The 19,268-nt window shown below is 38.8% G+C and overlaps 1 protein-coding gene across 1 annotated transcript; it reads right to left on the reverse strand.

Annotated features, from left to right (window-relative positions):
• Positions 1–1,028: 1,028 nt before the first annotated feature.
• Positions 1,029–18,622, reverse strand: LOC149083633 (very long chain fatty acid elongase 1-like). Its single transcript, XM_089234117.1, has 7 exons — positions 18,229–18,622; positions 12,140–12,330; positions 11,333–11,413; positions 11,164–11,220; positions 8,810–8,915; positions 3,859–3,995; positions 1,029–1,383 (listed from the first exon to the last, which is right to left on the reverse strand). Exons 1-7 carry the CDS (start codon positions 18,290–18,292, stop codon positions 1,150–1,152), a joined length of 870 nt encoding a protein of 289 aa, XP_089090243.1. The 5' UTR covers positions 18,293–18,622; the 3' UTR covers positions 1,029–1,149.
• Between the last annotated feature and the right edge of the window lie 646 nt (positions 18,623–19,268).

The following is a 19,268-nucleotide window of genomic DNA, read 5'->3' on the forward strand; positions in this document are numbered from 1 at the left end:
TCGAATGACTTCATTTTCCAGCAGGACGGGGCACCACCACACTGGAGCGTGAACGTTCGAGAACTTATGAACAATCGCATTCTTGAACGATGGGTCGGGTGTACGGGAACTGAATATTCAGCTAAACATGACTGGCCTCCAAGATCGCCGGACCTCACAGTGTGTGATTTCTTCTTGTAGGGGTTTATAAAAGACTACGTTTATGTGCCTCCCCTTCCAGCTACATTAGCCAAACTGAAGATACGCATAACCGCAGCAGTGGATGCAAACATGCTCGCAAAAGTTTGGGACGGATTTGACTACCGTATATATATGCCATGCATCACAAGGTGAACATATTGAGCACCTTTAATTTGGTTTGTAGAAAAACTTTATGGTTAGCCCTGTAATATAAAATCAATCTTAAATTGTTTATGTTCAATATTTTTCGCAATATACGCATTTCAAATTGGATGATTCTTTTTGAAACACCCCGTACATCAAAATACATGGACTAAATATTGGGGCTGCCTCCCAATACACCACATTCATGGCTGCCAAAGAAAGTATTTTCTGCGGAACTTCATGCTTGTGTGTTGGGATACTCATCATCGTCAATGAAAAAAATTGAACAAAGAAAAAAGTGCTTAATTTCTATTTTTTTTATGCGTCCGAGTTGGGCATGTTATTGAAAAAGTACATGCCCGGGAATATCGGGCAATAGCCCCCGATTTCTAGAAATGTATAAAGTTCACCCGTATGTGCCACTTACGGATACTACTTTACGTACGCGAGCGTTCCCGCGTTCGTAAAAAGTTACTTAACCTAAACCTGCACTCTGTTGGCGTTTATGAACCCATGGATATATCACTAATTAGTTAACATGAACGGTGTACATGTTTTTTTTCCTCGTCTGATCACCGAAAATATTATCATCTCATTAATGTGCTTGCTTATTAAGGAAAACCTGATATTTTCCTGTTGTGTGTTTGATGACGACTGATAATTCTCTAGATCTTCACAAAATAATAATAATAGCAAGACGCATGTTGTGTAAAATATTGGACTTTTATTAACGTGTACAAATAATTGTTACGACACGTGTTCAGTCCGTCATTTTTTTTTATATAGAAAATACATAGAACTTTAGAATTTTTTTTACGCTCTCTTTCAGTGATGCTTCTTGCCGTTTTTGATACTATTTCCATTGGCAACGTATGGCTCGGCTTTCTCTTTGAGGGCGTAAACGTCTTCCTGTTTCATGTAGGCATGGTAATAGAAATTGCAGAAAAGTATGAAGAAAAATCCACCGATAACCACGTTGAATCCAAACGACATGGCAGAGATCCGACAGCCGCTTAGTGGTCTCGTTATGAAGTAGCTCAGCACGAAGATGAACTGGATCTGAAAATTACGGATATCATAGTTACCAATCAGACAAAAGAATCGCATATGTATGAGGATACAAGTGATAAATCTTCAATCGGGTGCCCGCTAGCATCGAGTTGACTCGGCAACGTCCCCAAGAGTGCTCTGAGCTTAATTTAGTACTTACGAGGTATTTATTCAGGGTGCTTCAATGCATGACTCGCGGGGAACGAGTGGCCTTTAGAGCGTTTTAACGAGGCCCAGTGAACATTTTTAGGAAATTGCTAAAAAAAATTGAAAGACGATTGGATTAAATACTTATCTCGATAAAGCAGGACACCGCGAATTACAATTCGATATTTAGAACTCTATGGGATGATTTCTTGATTCATCAGTAAAGCCATGGCCACACTCGTGTCAAGGCTGGCCCAATATATTCCATGGGCAAGTAAGTGTGGCTACTCCACCATTGGCAATGATCGTCAAATGATGGAGGCTGGAAGGCTGGTCGAGTACCCTCAAAGAGTATAGCCTTCCTTCCCATCTTCCAATTCTTCTAGGCCGAAGAACGCCAACAGTCACAACACAAAGAGTGTTCTGGAAAAACCGGTTCTGTTGCTCTAGGCAAATAACCCCCAAAAATATTGGGCCAATCTGGGCCAGTGTGTAGCCAGCTTATGCCGCTGCATCTTCTTTGTATCGGGGGAAAGCAAATATTTGAGAATAAATATTGGGCCAGCTTCGACACGTGTGTGGCCTTGGCTTACCGCTGTGAATTTTGTATTTAACGAGGGATATCTTAACAAGTTAAGGAAATCTAGAATCCTTTATGAGGCTCCTGAATTCATACATTTCAGGAGGGAAAGGTCAGCATTTAAAAAAAAAAGATTCACGAAATTATGGAATCCACAAGAAATTCTGAAAACAACTGAAGGAAGGAAACGATTTCAGAATCACTAAAAAATTACTCAAAGAAATAATTTCAGAATGTCCCAATAGAAGAAATCGGAGCCCACATCGGTCCAACTACCAAGATATCACTGTGAATTGCAGTAAAGAACCTTATGAATCGGGATTTTATTTTGTAATTCTAAAAACAACAGCGTAAATTGACACGCGGGCATCGTGAAAAATTCCAATTTGGTCAGTCAATTGAAAGACTCCATAGAAATAGTATGCAAGGATTTTGGGGATGTATCAATATTAGAGTTGCCGTAAGGGCTGCTCTTCTGATTACTAGCAGATGTGGTGCCCACGAGTCGAGAAAGATTGAAAACACCCTGTTGAAGTTGGCTGCTGTATGTACAGGGTGTCCCAAAAACAGTTACACAACTTCAAAAGTGAATAACAAAAAAAAACAGTAGTTAGCAATTGAAATGCACTGTTGCTTCAGCCAGGGCTGTGACTATGATTTTAGTTGGTGGGGGGGGGGGGCAAACACAATTCTTCCACCCTCCCCGCCATCACTGTAAAACTCAATGACTTTGTAATGGTATTTTTGTCCGCTCCTGAGATTTAGATTTGTCGCGCAGACAGATGCCTCCTTTGCACCGAACTTTATTGCCGGCCCTGGCTTCAGTATTAAGGAGTCAATAAATTTTCATTGAAGAAATAGTTTAACTTTCACTGATAGACTTATTCAAAGCTGTAGTTTAGTTCCTTAAGCGTCATCTATCAGAATAATTTATAACTTTCTTTTTTTTGTTTTTGTTTTCCAAGACGGCTGAGCAATTACTAGCTTCTCAATCGAAACATCGTGCATTTTTACCTTTAAACGTTTTTTACCCTCACTGTCTAGCTGCGCATTCATTTTTAGGACACACTATATCACTACGATACAACGATTCACATATCATGAATAAATTTCAGTCACAATTTGGGTCATTGTACAGAATCGTAAACTGTAACTTTAGAAAATCCTTATTAATGGCTGTTAAATGATTAATTTCATCCATGTTAAAAGTAAGAGAATGTTCGTATATAACGCGGCCAAACTGAATATAGGGTACCCGAAAAAGCACTGATCCAAGGAGACCAAATTCATTAAAATTGAGAAAAAAAAATCACGATTCCCTCAACCGATGTCTAGAAAATAACCTATTGCAGTCCATATGAAACCTCACACAACGGTCGCTCGCCTTTAGCGGACACTTCCAGCTGACGGACACTTTGAAGCCCATGGAGCAAGGTTTCAAGGTATTTAGCTATTTGTTAACGGACTCCCGGCTAGATGACGAACATTTTAGTCCTATGAGTGTCCTTTATAGAAAGGTTCCACTGTATCAGCCCATAAAGAAGAGTAATTACCTAATTGGAATTATTTCATATATAATTAAGTAAAAAAATCATCAAAATTATCCTTGGAACGACCTTTTGCATTTCAACAAAAAACAGATACGCATGTGCAGGAAATTTTGAACGAAATTATAAATGAGAAATCAACGGGTCATTTATTTCGAATGGCATTAGCAAAAGGTTTTAAACTGATCCGAGAGAGTCACTGCCACTTACCATTTGTGTCATGGTGACGTACTTCTTGAACCACAGGTACTCCCTGATATCATCTCCGAACGCAGACAATGCATAGTACGCATACATGACGCAATGAACGAAAGCGTTTGCTTGAGGGAAGAACGTGTTGTAACCACCTGCAAAATAAAGTGAGAAACTATTACTATTTGATACACGTTGTACATTCTAGTAACGATGAAATAAGTACAGTGTGATACCCCCGACTTACGTCTCAGTATTTCTTTCCATCAATAACGACGTCGAGGTAAATTTTTCATTTGATTATATTGTGTAATGATAAGGCTACAAAGTTTTCAAATAATCTATTTTAATTAATGATCATAACTTATTTGGTCTATTTCTACCCACGCTGAATCATTACCGTGTCTTAAAAAAAATTGGGAGGGCCGAAATTAAGGGAAATTATAGGAATGTCCCGTAAAAGTACAGTGATATGGTCACTATGCTTCCTGATCTGTCTTTTCTCAATGCTACTTTCACGAAAAAAATATTTTCTTTCTAAAACACGTAACAGTAAAAGCCTTCAAGCTTTTCAGCTCGTCTTTTCTTCAAGTGTGTCTAATTAAAAATTAGTTTAAGCATCATTTAGATGACGTAAATGCGTAGTAAGTCTAAGTATATTGCTGTAAATAAATAAATAATGATTCTGAAGAATATGTCTTCGCAAACATAGATTTTCAATAATGCTTATTGGCAAAATATTCTCAATGATAACGTAACGAACACAGAGATTCTCAACAATTTCTCGGACAGATACTCAACAATACTTTGAACAACAAAGATTATCAACAATATTTTGAACTACAGAGATTCTCAACAATTTCTTGGACAGAGATTCTCTACAATATTCTGAACAGAAATTATCAACAATTCCTTGGACAGAGATTCTCAATGATTTCTTGGACAGAAATTCTCAACAATTCTTTGGACAGAGATTCTCTGCAATATTTTGAACAGATCTGCATAGGCAGAAGCTAACTAGCTCCCTAACCACTCAACAGCCAGGCGGCAAATAACAGAGATTCTTAGCAATATTTTGAACAACAGAGATTCTCAAAAATATCTTGAACATTATAGATTCTCAACAATTTCTTGAGCATTAGAGATTCTAAACAATTTTTGAACATAGATTCTTAACAATACCATAAACAGCACGGATTCTCAACAATTTATACAAATACAAATACAACGCCACAACAGGCAAAATGCCCAACGAGGTGGCGAAAAAAAGATGCCCATAATAAATATGGATGTCATATATTTCAAAAATAAAGCAACCCAATTAAAAATGTAATTAGAAACATTATAAACAATATATATACATGATAAAATATTATACAATGCCCATAAAGAAAACTTATGGTTGTCTAATTCTAAGTATGGATAGCTACTCGATTTACCCCAACATGTTTATCGTATTTCTTTTTAAACGTGCCGATTGTGTTAGAATTTACTACCTCCGGGGGTAAGCTATTCCATTTATTAGCAACCCTATTAGAGAAAATTCCCTGCGACACCATAACCTTGCATTGTCCCTCATCAATCGGTACTGGTGTCCACTTGTAAAAGCAGCCGATTGGCGGTGTACTAAAAGGTCATGGTCCATCCTATCCATCCCATTGAAAATTTTGGACACTTCGATCATATCTCCTCGACGCCTGCATTCATCCAATGTAAACATATTCAAAACATGAAGTCTCTCTTCATAACTCGAGCCCCGTGTGCCAATAAGGACACGCGTAGCTCTTCTCTGCACCCCTTCAACCAAGTCTGTGTCCCTCTGTAGGTACGGTCTCCAAAACCTTACAGCATACTCCAGTCCAGGACGAACTAAGCATCGAAAAAGCGGAAGAATGACTTTAGGAGAACGCGAAGAGACCTTTCTGAAAATGAGGCCAAGCATTCTATTCGATTTTTTGACCACCGCTGAACAATGTTCAGAAAACCTAAGCCGCTCGTCAATGAGAATTCCAAAATCGGCGACCCTAGTTGCATCCGGGATAGTGACACCATTCAACTCGTAAGAGAACCGTGGGTTGTTCGAACCAAAATGAGTGACCATGCACTTATCAACGCTAAACGTCATGCTCCATTCATTTGCCCATGCTGCAATTCTGTTTAAGTTGGTCTGGAGCAACTTTCTATGGCCTTGATTCCCGATTACCCTCATTAGCATTTCTTAAGCAATGTCCTCATAAACAGCGATTTTCAACCATGTCTTAGGTCGGTATAACACTGTAAAAGTTATTTACTAAAACTTAAAAAATGCAGCCAATATGCATATCGATTACATTCGAGCAAATGCAACTAATAAGATTATTGTTTGCATTTGTTAAGTTTTATACATATGGAAATTTTTTGTTATAAACCTTTTAAATACCGTCTTTACGCAAAGGGGATTCGCACCATTGTTCAAACCTGCAGAGATTCACACCATTGTCTACTCCTGCAGAGATTCGCACCATTGTCCAAACCTACAGGGATTTTCAACAATGTCGAACAATACAAATTTTCACTCATTGGCGTAGGCAAGGGATGAGTTTTGGGGGGATCGATCACTCCCCCACCTCAAGCCAGAGATTACAGTAATATTTTGCAGTAAAAACACGAAAATTCCCCCTTCGGAAGAAAAAGAAATGATGGGCCCCCTTCCCCCCCCCCCCTTCTTCCTTGAGAAAATCCAACTGTCTCGCAATGTTCTTAGGACAACAATGTCCTAAAAACATCGATTTTGAAAAATGTTCTGGAAAAAACGAAGATTTTTCCATTTAAAAAAATTCCAAAGAAAAAATTAACACATTAAAGTCCCAAAAGAAATACTCAAGAATGCCGTAAACAACAGAAATTTTGAAGAATGTTATCGGAAAGGGAGATTTTCAACCAATTTTCCAAGCAAAAAATATTCTCAACAATGTGCTACACAAAAAAATCCAACAATGTCGTGGGAAATTCTCATAGATGCCATGGACAACAAAAGATTCTCGTATACGTCTTGGAGAAATAAATAGCAAACACGTTGGTATAAAATAATGTTGCATATTACGAAGTATGTTAGGAAGGTTTTCAGTAGCTGGCTGATGCGAAGATAAACTTAGGAAAGAGAGAAAACTCAATTGCCCATGCGGGGGAATCGAACCCACGGCCTCTATCTTGCCGGGTAGACCACTAGACTACAAAGGAAACGCATCTCGATCTTCCCTTTGAGATCGTATGTGCTGAACGGGACCGTTCATGGACGGTCAAATCTAATGAACGGTTCCGTTCAGCGCACACGGGCTCTAAGGAAAGATTGGGAATCGTGGCCTATGCATTCAGGTGGTCTAGGGCGCTAACCCGACAAGTGAGAGGACGTGGGTTCGGTTACCCACAAGGGTATAGGCTATAGTTGAATTTTATCTCTTTCCTAAATTCATCTTCGCATATCAGTCATCTATTGAAATCCTTCGTAGGGATAGCGAAGAATGAACATCCTAATCGGATAATATGTTCGTACTTTCAATTTTACGAATTATTCATGTTATACGTAACGGTCCGTTTCAATTACGTCATGCTATCCGTAATGTCGGATTTAGTGACGTAATATTCATGTCGTCCGCAATGTCGGATATGGCGACATATTATCCATTCAAACATTTCATGTACACTGTAGCAAATATTACCCATTTTCTGCATCAGCAAACCAAATTAAAAAAGTAATAATTCAATGACCAATTGGTCGCTGTACGGGACACGAAGGTCACTATATCGAAACGATTCGTCCCGAGAGACGGGAGGGTAAAAAAACAACACGAGAGCTTCAAACGCACATTCGTTGTATAATAAATTACCCAATGGGCGAAATTTAGGACAAGAGCTCTTGCCCCGAGGGCAGTGGATAACGAGCCGCAGTAACAACAGGTCCGTTCAGTTAATGGTGACGAAATCATCTCTTACGTGGGTTTCTGTAATACACTTCACCAAGACGGCAGTCGGTCGCGTTTTCAGCTTTTAGGAATGCAAATTGGTCATGAAATTTAATGAATAAATTGAAACTGGAATTTTTTTTTGCTTTTTGTTTCTTACTCATATTTCGTTACGCATTGATTTAACATTTGACAAAGCTAGTTCTCAGCCTATAAAATCCAGTTGATTTCATAAAATGGCGTACAATGGTGATTGTTTTGTTCTAAATCAGTGGCTCTCAACCTGGGGGCCCATATGCCCATCCCCCTTGCGGTCCTTTGGATATTCTGATGGGGGGGCCACCGGGTGAAAATCAGCAGAAAGGGGAGCCACGACAAAAGGTGAAGGGAGCCACAGAGAGATCTGAAGAAATAAAGCTTTCAAGTGTGAAACGTGGTGTAAAAAAACACTACTACTTTCAGAATCCATCAGAGCCGTCCGTAGAACCTGGGTCCACGTGGGCATTAGATCTAGTGCTATGATTTTCAAATGCAAGCTGTTACTTCTAGCTATGTATGGGGGAACCCAGAATATTGTTTTGCCTCGTGACCCATGATATGGAAATGGTCATGCATAAAACATCCACAACTAGGAAACTCACTGTGAATTCTATAGTCCAGGGTGGGCGCGGACTCAGATTGATGTGATGGGAGGGTCAATTTATTGAGTAGATTTGTTAGATTGTTCCGTATTTTAAGCAGACATATTTTTACCATATAATCTTGCTCTTGGGAGGGATGATCACGCGCCTTTTGGATCCGTGCCTAGCCAGGAGTCCAGAGATTGATCTCATTTACAAAATTTTTGTTCATAATAAATTCAGTCTTGATTAGACTAAATTCGATAAATAGAAAGGGTCTCGCTCTTGGATGAGCGTAAGGGGCCCTGTATAGGATGGGGAGGGGGGGGGGGCACGAGAATAAAATATGGTAAATAAAGGGGGCCACGAGCTTAAAAAAGTTAAGAAACACTGTTCTAAATGACTTACCGGGTTCGAACCGAAGCAACGCCCATACAATAAGAGGTACTGATGTGTGGTGAATGAGATGCAGCTTCGACAATTGATTATCTTTCTTGCGCAGCACAAAGAATATCTGCAACGAACACCAAGACATTCAAGAAACATCGACACTGGCGTTGAACATGATTCAATTACAAGAGATTATTAATTTGGAAGAGCTTTTAATTCCACATGCAGCGTTAGAATTTAAAAATATAAGTCACTTGTCCCACGGACCAGTGAATATACGAGAACTTACTGGTCCGCTGTACGAAAAATCGAAAAATCCCTTCTGAATAATAATAATAATCAATTTTTTCTGAAAATATTGTCGTTTACAACAGTGATATACCACCAAGGGTTGCAATAAGCCATAAAAAAACAATTAGAACTTCAGTCAAACTTCATGAAAGCGCCAACTGTTGATTCTGTGGCTTTATCGATAAACAAGTGTGAAGGTTTGAAGAGGCATTCCTTTATAAATTGCATTTTCAGAAAACATTTTGCAAAAGATATTTACTGCTAAGAAAGTATAATATACTGAATAATTTTTTGGCTAGGGTGCAAAAGGCAACATTGATTACGAAACAACTGAAACAAAATATCTTCACATGAATGCACAATTGCACATGCTTTTTTTTTTTAGCAGATTCAGCAAAAAATGGGACTTTTTCAAGTGTCAAACTGAGTCGTTTTTACTAGTCCTGTGGAACCACCACAATTTTTTTTCTCGGTAGACGACTGTTTTAATCACTGGTCTCAGACCAGCGGACCACCAATGATTTCGAACGCTGACACGGGTACTTTCCGATTCGCTCCATGGAGCATGAGGATTTGCTAAAGATGACGATTCTACATTTTAGCGCGTTCGGAATTGCAATATCTTGGCATGATTAGACGTTAACGTATGCGTTTTAATACAAGACTGGGGAGATTGGATTTCGGGATGGCCGAATAGTTAGTTTGTTTGTGGTGGCGTAGAGAGATTCCCACGAGAGATTTTTGTCAGCTCTTTGATCGTCCAGGCTCACCCATTCTCCGGAGTTGTGCTTAGATAGCACAGAAAAGTGAAGCGGGCTGTGTCTGGTTCTCCATTATTAATATCGATTAATTTTTCTCGTCTAGTAATCATTCATCAGTGAACATTCCCTCCGATGAGTTTAACCTTCGATGAATTTCCTGTCAGTGAATTGTCATGTTGATGAATAGTTAATCAGGGAATTGTTTTTTCCTGTGGGTGAATTGTTTACCTGTGGATTAGACTGTCACTGAATTATATTTATCAGTGAATTTTCCCCTCAGTTAACTATATTTATCCGTGAATCTTCTAGTCAGTTAGTTATATTTGTCAGTGAATTTTCCATCCGTTAAAAGTTCGTTGATAAATATAATTCACCAACTGGAAAATTCAGCGAAGGATATATATCCATTGGCAGGCAAATTCACTGATAAATAACTAGAAAATTCATCGAATGGAAAATTCTCTGATAAATGACAAGAAAATTCATCGAATGGAAAATTCTCTGATAAATGGCAAGAAAATTCATCGAATGGAAAATTCTCTGATAAATGGCAAGAAAATTCATCGAATGGAAAATTCTCTGATAAATGGCAAGAAAATTCATCGAATGGAAAATTCCCTGATAAATGACAAGAAAATTCATCAAATGGAAAATTCTCTGATAAATGACAAGAAAATTCATCGAATGGAAAATTCTCTGATAAATGACAAGAAAATTCATCGAATGGAAAATTCTCTGATAAATGACAAAAAAATTCATCAAATGGAAAATTCACTGACAAATACGATTAACTGACTGGAAGATTCACTAATAAATATAATTAACTGAGGGAAAAATTAATCAGAAGGAAAATTCACTGTTAAATATAGTAGTTAATTATATTTTTATCCACTTATATCCATCAAACAGTGAATTATACTTATCTGTGAATTTTCCCTTCGATTAATTTTCCTGTCATGCAATGTTTATTTTTTAATGTTTATCGAATTTTTCTGTCGGTGAATTTTCCTTTCGATGATTTTTTCTGCAGAGAATAATATTTGTCAGCGAATTTACCTGCGTAAAGTAATATTTGTCAGTGAATTTGCCTGAGAAAATAATATTTATCAGTGAATTTGCCTGGCGGTGAACTATATTCATCGGTGAATTTTTTCTTGGATGGGTTTTTTTTTACCTTTCGGTGAATTTCTGGCAGTGAATGTTTCATGAATATGCTCAGATTACGTTCCCAATAAGAACGAATCCAAATTATTTAGTTTAGAATTATTCACCTAATTTCCACATCAAAGTCGTAATAGAAAATACTTATTAGCAACTCACAGTATCCGAGAGCTCAACATATTTCGTCAAGTAGAACCACCACGTGATTTCCGCCAACTGCAAACAAATAAGAAGGTTTCAGACCCGCGGGTATGTGTTTGCATATAAATAGTTTTCTTTATTTTCGAAATTTATATTTTCAACATATTATAAATAAACGATTTCTTACTCTAAATGATTCAGGGCTTTTCGATACTCGCAATGGAACGCACCCGACATCAGGAGGTCCGAACCATCTTATCTTCACGTACTTTTTGCAATGACAAAGAGAAAGATGCGTCATTAATAGCTGGTGAATAGTGGCATCTTGATGCCACACACACACACACACACACACAGTCAATATACAGGGTGATTATAAAATTAGAGTTCCCGTACGTTTGTTTTTCCTCAAAAACTACTCATCCGAACATAGTCAAATTTCCGGGATATCTTAACGAGAATATGGGAAGAGAGATTCGTGCAATAAAAAAAAATTGTTCAAATTTTCACCACCAGGTGAATAAGTGGCATTTTTTTATTGGATATTTTCCTTTTTTTTTATGGACAATATAGAGTATGTACCAATTTTCAATGGAATACGTCCTCCAGAACGGGCGCTATATAGGCCTGAGTCTGAGCAGTGCCAGTATACTGACGGGCGCTGCATAGGTTCGAGCAGTGTCTGTATACTGAAACTACTCAGACGTAGGTAGCGCCCGTTCTGTTCGACGTATTCCATTGAAAATTGGTACATACGCCGCTATATGGTCCATGAAAAAAAGAAGTCTATAAAAAATTCCACTTATTCACCTGGTGGTCAAAATTTAACTATTTTTTTTACTGCATTAATCTCTCCTCCCATTGTCTCGTCAAGACATCCTGAAAATTTGATTGTATTCGGAGTACGGGAACTTTTATTATAATCACCCTGTAGTTCCAAGCCAATCACTGGATCGATTTTTATATACAAAAAATAACTATGAAATGTGCTCACTTGCAAGAATATGTAGAAATTCACTAAGACCAGGGCCACGTTATAAGGGACCAATATTCTCCTTAGGTCGAAGGGTTCCCGGTTCTTCATGATCTTCGGACCGAGGTAAATGACAAAAAAGGCATAGCAGAAGATTATCAAAAAGTTCAGTAAATCGTTGTCCACCATTGGCCATGACAGGACCCGAGGATCTGTTCATGACGACCGCATCAAAAAGAACAAAAGAGAAAGTCAATAAATTTACATACCACAATGAATATTTCAAGTATAGACATTCATTAGGGCTAGGATTTTTTATGATCTAAAAACTGGTATATACAAGTTACTGCCAATGACCGAAGTGTGGCCACTTCTCGAATTGGACGAGTGTGGTCAAAGCCCGATTTTCAGGAATGATTCGGACTTTAGCCGGCCAATTCGCGAAGTGGTCGGAGATCCCTGGCGAAAGCTCGATGTGATGTTGTAAGACGGCAGGTGCCAAATTAATTTCTTTCCTCGCCAAATTGGCGAGTTCCTTATAAAGCACAAAAAAAGATCGAAAACACATTTACCTTTTCTCTCTCTCTTTATTTCTGTTAACATTAATCTCAGTAAAATAATTCGAGAATGAAGAATATTAATGGAATCTATGCTGTTAAAAAAACGATGTTGCTTAAACTGTAATTCTTCAGTTAACTATTTTTAGCAGCTCGGTACGAGCCCTTAAACAGGGCCGCTGTGGTGGTCGAGTGGTTATAGTGACGGACTCGCGATGCGAGGATCCGGGTTCGAACCCCACAGTGGTGGTCGGCTGAAGTTGGTTTTCTGTGGTTCCCAACTTCAAGGCGCAAATGCGAGCCGATCTCCCACAGAGAGCAACAGTCCTACAACGATAAATCATTCAATCATAACACTTCACTCATAGTTAGAAAAACAGATGGCAGCACTACACATAACAAGCATTACAGAGAAACAAAAAACTTCACGTCAGGTTTCACTACACGTACACGCACATTACCGCATGTACCGATTCGTTGGGGGGGGGATGTGGTGTAGCAGTAGTAGGTAGGGCCTCCAAAAAATTTCTCGGGGATCCATAATGTTCTTAAGTCAGCCACATCGTTGGGCAATTTGCCTGTTGTGGCGTTGTATTTGTAAGTGCTAATATGGCCTTTATCTCCTCAACCGTCCGTCGTAAAAGATATTTTCAGTTTAAAAAATGATCAAAAGCCGTTCAAAAATTACCTTGCACTAATTTTGAGAATGAAAATATAGTATGCATTTCACAAAACAAGAAATCTCAGTTTTTTAAACGGTCCCCTTTGCGTTCTAATTTCCAATCAAGTAGTTGCTGCCTTGTATCTCCCGAGGCCAACAGAAAAATATTCCAAGTTTTCAAGTGCAACATTCGCTAAGATAATTGAATTCAAAAATCGGAGACGAACAGCAAAAACAATAAACTAACGGACAACGCTCATTTCCCTCATTTATGCTGTCCTTTGACAGCGTTGCTCAGATTTTTAAATTGGAATATTTCAGCGAATATTGCACTTGGGAACTTGGATACTTTTTTTTTTTGGTTATCCTCAGGAGAGACAGGGAAACAACTTTCTAATTAGAAGTTGGAGGCCAGGAGGACCGTATAAAAATTTAGATTTTCTTTTCTATTTTGTGGCACACTGTATTTTCATTCTGAAAGCTGGCACCGGGTAGTTTTTGAACGCCTTTTGAACACTTTTGAAATTGAAACTATACCTCTACCAGTGACGGTTTATGAGACAAAGGCCACATTAGCACTTACAGAACACACTGTATACTGAAACTAAGCTGTTCCGTAAATCGGAAAAATTCACCTTCAGTCAAATTTGTTGCTCCTGATGGTATTTCACGGGAGAAAATATTTCTTAGTTTTCATAAAAACGCAAAAAATTAAAGTAGTATGGTGCCGTTCAAGTATACGTAAGCAAATTTTTAGCCATTTTTGACCCCCTTCCCCCCTTCTCAGCAAAAGTCGGCAAAACGCTGACACCCCCCCCCCTCTTGTCAGCAAAATTTCGTCATCAGCTCTGCCCCTCTGAATCCTAACTCATATTTCCATAAAGGGTAGTCGATGACGTAAGCATTATCCAAGCCCCCCCCCCCTTCCCCCTCGTCATCAAAAGTCAGCAAATCGGAACCCCCCCCCCCCATCGATGATGACGTAATACTTGAATGACCTGACTCCCTATATGGCCTTTTAATACTGGATGTGAAGCATCTGGAAGAGAGCGAAAAATTCAGCGGTTGATTCTGAAATTGTAGAAAATATTTTTGGATATTTTTCTCTTCTTCACAAAAATATCTGAAAAAATATCCATCATGAAAATATGGAGCATGTGCTGCCACCTATCAAATTCAAACTAAACTATCTGCTATACTTTTTTAAGTGAAGTTAGATATTGATTTCAACCCGGTATGCAGCATGAAACAAAAAAAAATGTTTTACGCGATACTATTATTTGTCCTTCACACGGGTGTAAATTTTAAGAGCCAAAATACCGGTTAGTATGTTTTAATGTTGGCCGCTTAGCGACATTTCGTAATTTAAAACAGGGGCACCTGTGTGCGAACTCCAAGGTACCCCCTCCCTTCACCGGCTAGGACCTCTTCGGCGAATACAGTTCGTTCACTAAAGATTTGTATTATTAGCATACACGGAAGGGCGAGGTGAACAACAAAGCCCCCGTTCCGAAGAGCCTGTATCCGCTTATGTATGGCCTTGTCCGAAAACAGTGAAGAATATGAAAGTATTGATGCTTTTTGTGTTTTAATTTAACGTAACCTGCCCGGAAGCGATTGGATGATGAATCGCTTCCAGGAATCAATTTACAGTCACACTCTTACTGAGAAGGTTAGAGCAGAGGTTCTTAACCTTTATCAACTCACGTGGCACCCTTTGAACCATATTTTCTTCTCGTGGTCCCCTGTGGTATCCAGTCCCCCCCCCACCCCAAATACATGAACGAGATTTTTTTTACTTATTGAATTGAATTTAGTCAAAAACTAATTCATAACGAAGAAAAATTTCACAAATAAGGTTGATCTGCATTCCTGGGTTAGAAACGGTACCAAGGGGGAAGGGGGCTGGGACGATCATCCTGTCCAGGAATTTAAATGGTGAAAATTGATCTGTTTCGTAAGATAACGGACCTAGACAATAAATCGCTCCCCCCCCCCGATATATCACCCCCGACGTGTGTCTACCCTGGACTTCAGTGAGGTCCTTTCTTGAGGGGGGGGGGGGGGGATTGAAAGTATATTCAAAGCCGTCTCGATATCAGAAGTCCCAGGGCAAAGTGATATTCTGGGACTCCATACATATAGCAGAAGTAGCAGTTAATATATTTTCATGCTTGCGAAGATCATAGCGCCATACCATATATCATTGTGTAGACCTTCTGTGATCATGAGGGCCCCACGGGTCATACGCGGATGGGCCCCATGCATTGACATAGTCCAAGTTCTATGAGACTCCCTGTTGGATTCTGAAAGTTACATTTTTCCCACACCGTCATTTGAAAATTTTATTTCTTCACAGCTGATTTTTTTCTCAGCTCTTTGTAGCACCCCTAACTACTTTTCATGGCCCCCTTCACCTAATTTTCACCCGTGTCTCCCTTAGAAGGGAGCCCTTCAGGGCCGTTAGGGGGGCCATATAACCCCAGGTTGAGTCAAGAATTGGACAATATGTGACTGGGTCACAGGCCATTGGGTGTGGCCTTGAGGAACCACCATACAACATTGAAGCCAAGACAAATAATGGATCTATACTTGAACGGAATCTCCAGCTTGAAATAACGGGAGAAGGAATCGATAATGTCACTATGGTGAACACAAATGTCCTGACTATCAAGATCCCCCCCCCCCCACCGTTATCTCAATCTTTTAAAAGGCCGCGCGCACACTGGGCCGATATAATCAACTTGCAATTCAATATGGATTGGTTAAAAACCCGAATCTCAGGTTTTTTTAGCCAATCCGTGTCGAGTTGCAGATTTTATCGCTCATTATATCAATTCCCAGTGTGCACACCGCCTCAGTCTGTCTCAGTAAGAGCATGGTTACAGTGAAAACAATTAATTGAAAATGCTGTAGAGAGAGTACACAAAATAATCCTAGAGAAATATGAAAATATGCCCCTGAAAGGACTAAAAACCATGAAAACAAGCTCTATCTCGTAGTGAAATATGCAGAATCATAGAAATTATAGCCCTGACGATAGTACTGGAAATCGTTGACCCTGTTGCTCGCGAGCAACGCACTACTCAATTGAACCACTTCGTGTGTGCTAGAAACCTTGCATCAGATTGTACCGATTAAGATTATGCTGATTCCACTTTGAGCATATGTCATTTGCAAAGTGAGCATTATAGCAGGCAGGAAACAATGGAATGCAATGGAATGCAGGAATGCATCCATGAATGTCTATGGGGAGTTCTATTTGCACTTTAGTTTGGATCATACTCACTTTAATAAAAACAATTTGCAATGGTAACAAATAATATGTAGCATAATAAAGAAAGTATCCGCTGCAATTAAATTTATATAACCAACATGAAATAAATATTTCAACATTGAACAAATATGATGCGTCACAAACATGGCCCCCACAAGGGTGGGGCTAACAGGGCTCTAGCCCTGGTGCCCAGGACGATCTCATCATTTTTTTTTTCACGCATAAATTCATCGTAAAGGGCCCATGAAAGTCTGTTCTGGAGCCCCGCAAAAGATCCTAGCCTGGGGGCCCTGCTCCAGGATGTGGGGGGGCCATGGCCACAAGATAAAATATCATCACTTATACAATAATAACTTTCCACTTATAAAACGAATACTTCCCGCTTTGAAAATACAGAATTTACATCCATGACTTTGTCAATAAATATTTACAGGTTGATTCCATAATTCCTCTTGCCGCATCTTACTGGAATCGTTGATCCTAGAGGCATGCTTCCAGTTAGGAAAATTATACAAATAGCATGTAGACCTCAGATAAGTCATTCATGCCGAAAGGAGTTGTATAGTTGTCAAAATATATAAAAATTAACTTTTTAACATACGCGGACACCCTGCCTTTTAAAAACCCATTGGAAAATAATTTTCCTGTCTCTCCTGAGGTTGCCCAGCAAAAGGTCCATGTTGTCAAGGGCAATATTTGCGGAAATATTTTAATTCAAAAATTGTGTGTGTGTGTGTGTGTAGAAGAAGTTAAGAAATGAACAGCATAAAAGGAAAAACTAATGGCAACGCTTTTTTTCTGTCGTTTTTATGCTATTTTTCTCATCTTTTCAAATATGCCTATGAATATTGCACTTTGCAACGTGGAATTTTATGTTTCCCTCAGAAGAGATAGGCAACAACTTCCTAATTGGATTTTTGAGCACAGGGTGTTTTCATCACCAAACGCAACTAGGGGTCACCGATTTGGGAATTCCCATTGACAAGTGGCTTAGGTTTCCTGAACACTGTTCGCGGTGGTCAAAAAAGCGTAGAATACTCGGTCGGTTTCATTTTCGAAAAGGTCTCTTCGCGTTCTCCTAAAGTCATTCTTCCGCTTTTCCGAGTCTTAGTTCGTCTTGGACTGGAGTATGCAGTAAGGTTTATATTGGTAGCATGCAGGTGTCGGGGGAATATGGCAGAAGAATTCAAAATTTTTCAACGAGATGAATAGGATGAACCATGAGATAATGGACCATACATCGCTTTGACAAGGGAACACCAGTTTTAGTTTACATAATTGCACTTTTAATTGGGGGTTGCTGTATTTTAAAAATATACGACATCCATTTTATGGACATCTTTTTCTAGAAACTTCGTTGGGCATTTTGCCTGTTGTGGCCTCGTATTTGTATAAAAAGTTTTATTTATTTATTTTTATTTTATAACTACACAACCCCTTGCAACATCAATGACTGACTTATCTGAGTTCTATTCGTTATTTGGGTATTTTTCCTAATTAGAGTTACGCTTCTCTAGGATCAACAGTTCGCCAGTAAAATGCAGCGAGGAAAATTAAGGAATCACCCCCCTGTATGTTAAAATCTTTCAAATTTTCGATAACAAAACAAACTTACCGCTGTTATTAAGATAATAACGGTACAAACTTCCAGCGTAGGAATACAATGCATGGATCGGCATTATGACAGCTTGGGTAAGTTTCACCTCCCGGTACGTTCGAACTATCTTGTAATTGATCCTCTTTTGAAGAGCATTAGATGACACACCACACTATAGTTTTCGGTCGGCTCTAGTTGTCGGCATCCATAGACAAGGAGCAAACAAATAATGGTTTTGTTTTGTTTTTTGTTTTTTTTCACGATATTTTCTGGTAGATTTTCGGGCCGACTTCCTGGGTGATTCTCATTACGTCCCGGTGCGCATTTTGTTTTTACTCAAAAATACTTATTACGATGATGCTGTTGTTGTTGTTGTTGAGTAGTTATGAGGGGATTGATGATGGCTCGATGAGGAAAATAATTGTATCGTTCATTTATATACACACATATGAATAGAGGAAGTAGAAATATATGTTCGAATATATTACGATGAAGTCATTGGCTAATTGATGAAGATATTACAGGCAAATTTTACGAAATGTCGGTAGATTGATTTCTAAGTATTTTATTAATGCTCGATCTCTTCCCGTAGTGAAATAGTTGGCAATTCCTATACTCGTGTAGCGTCGTCTTCCTGGAAGCTCAATCGATTATTAACACATATTCTTTAAAAAATAGGGTTTTTTTCTTTTTTGCATAGGTCGGGTCATTGCTCTTCTAGGCTTTTCACTTTCCTTACCTATAACCCTTCTTTAAACTCTCTGATGGTCTTACAATTTTGCATATCTATTGCACATTTTCAGCACAAGTGGTCTTTTTAATCGTCTCCAGACATTGTACACGTCGTTATAGCTACAAAATGCAGAACAATTCGTAAACACATTGATAAGTTAAATGAAATTATGGCCATTGTCGATGATATCAGATAAACAAATTTACATTCAAGGGGGAATTCTGCTACACCAGTACTGAGGGAATTCATTGTTTTCTCCTGGCATCAACGTTTGAACTCAGCTCTGCCTGCCTCCACGCTTTTTTTTTTTGCAAGGAAATGAACT

This window comes from Pholcus phalangioides, unplaced genomic scaffold (genome assembly GCF_987345545.1).
Source record: "Pholcus phalangioides strain wild (caught in Gottingen) unplaced genomic scaffold, Ppha-v1.0 ptg000008l_1, whole genome shotgun sequence".
Classification (NCBI taxonomy): Eukaryota; Metazoa; Arthropoda; class Arachnida; order Araneae; family Pholcidae; genus Pholcus; species Pholcus phalangioides.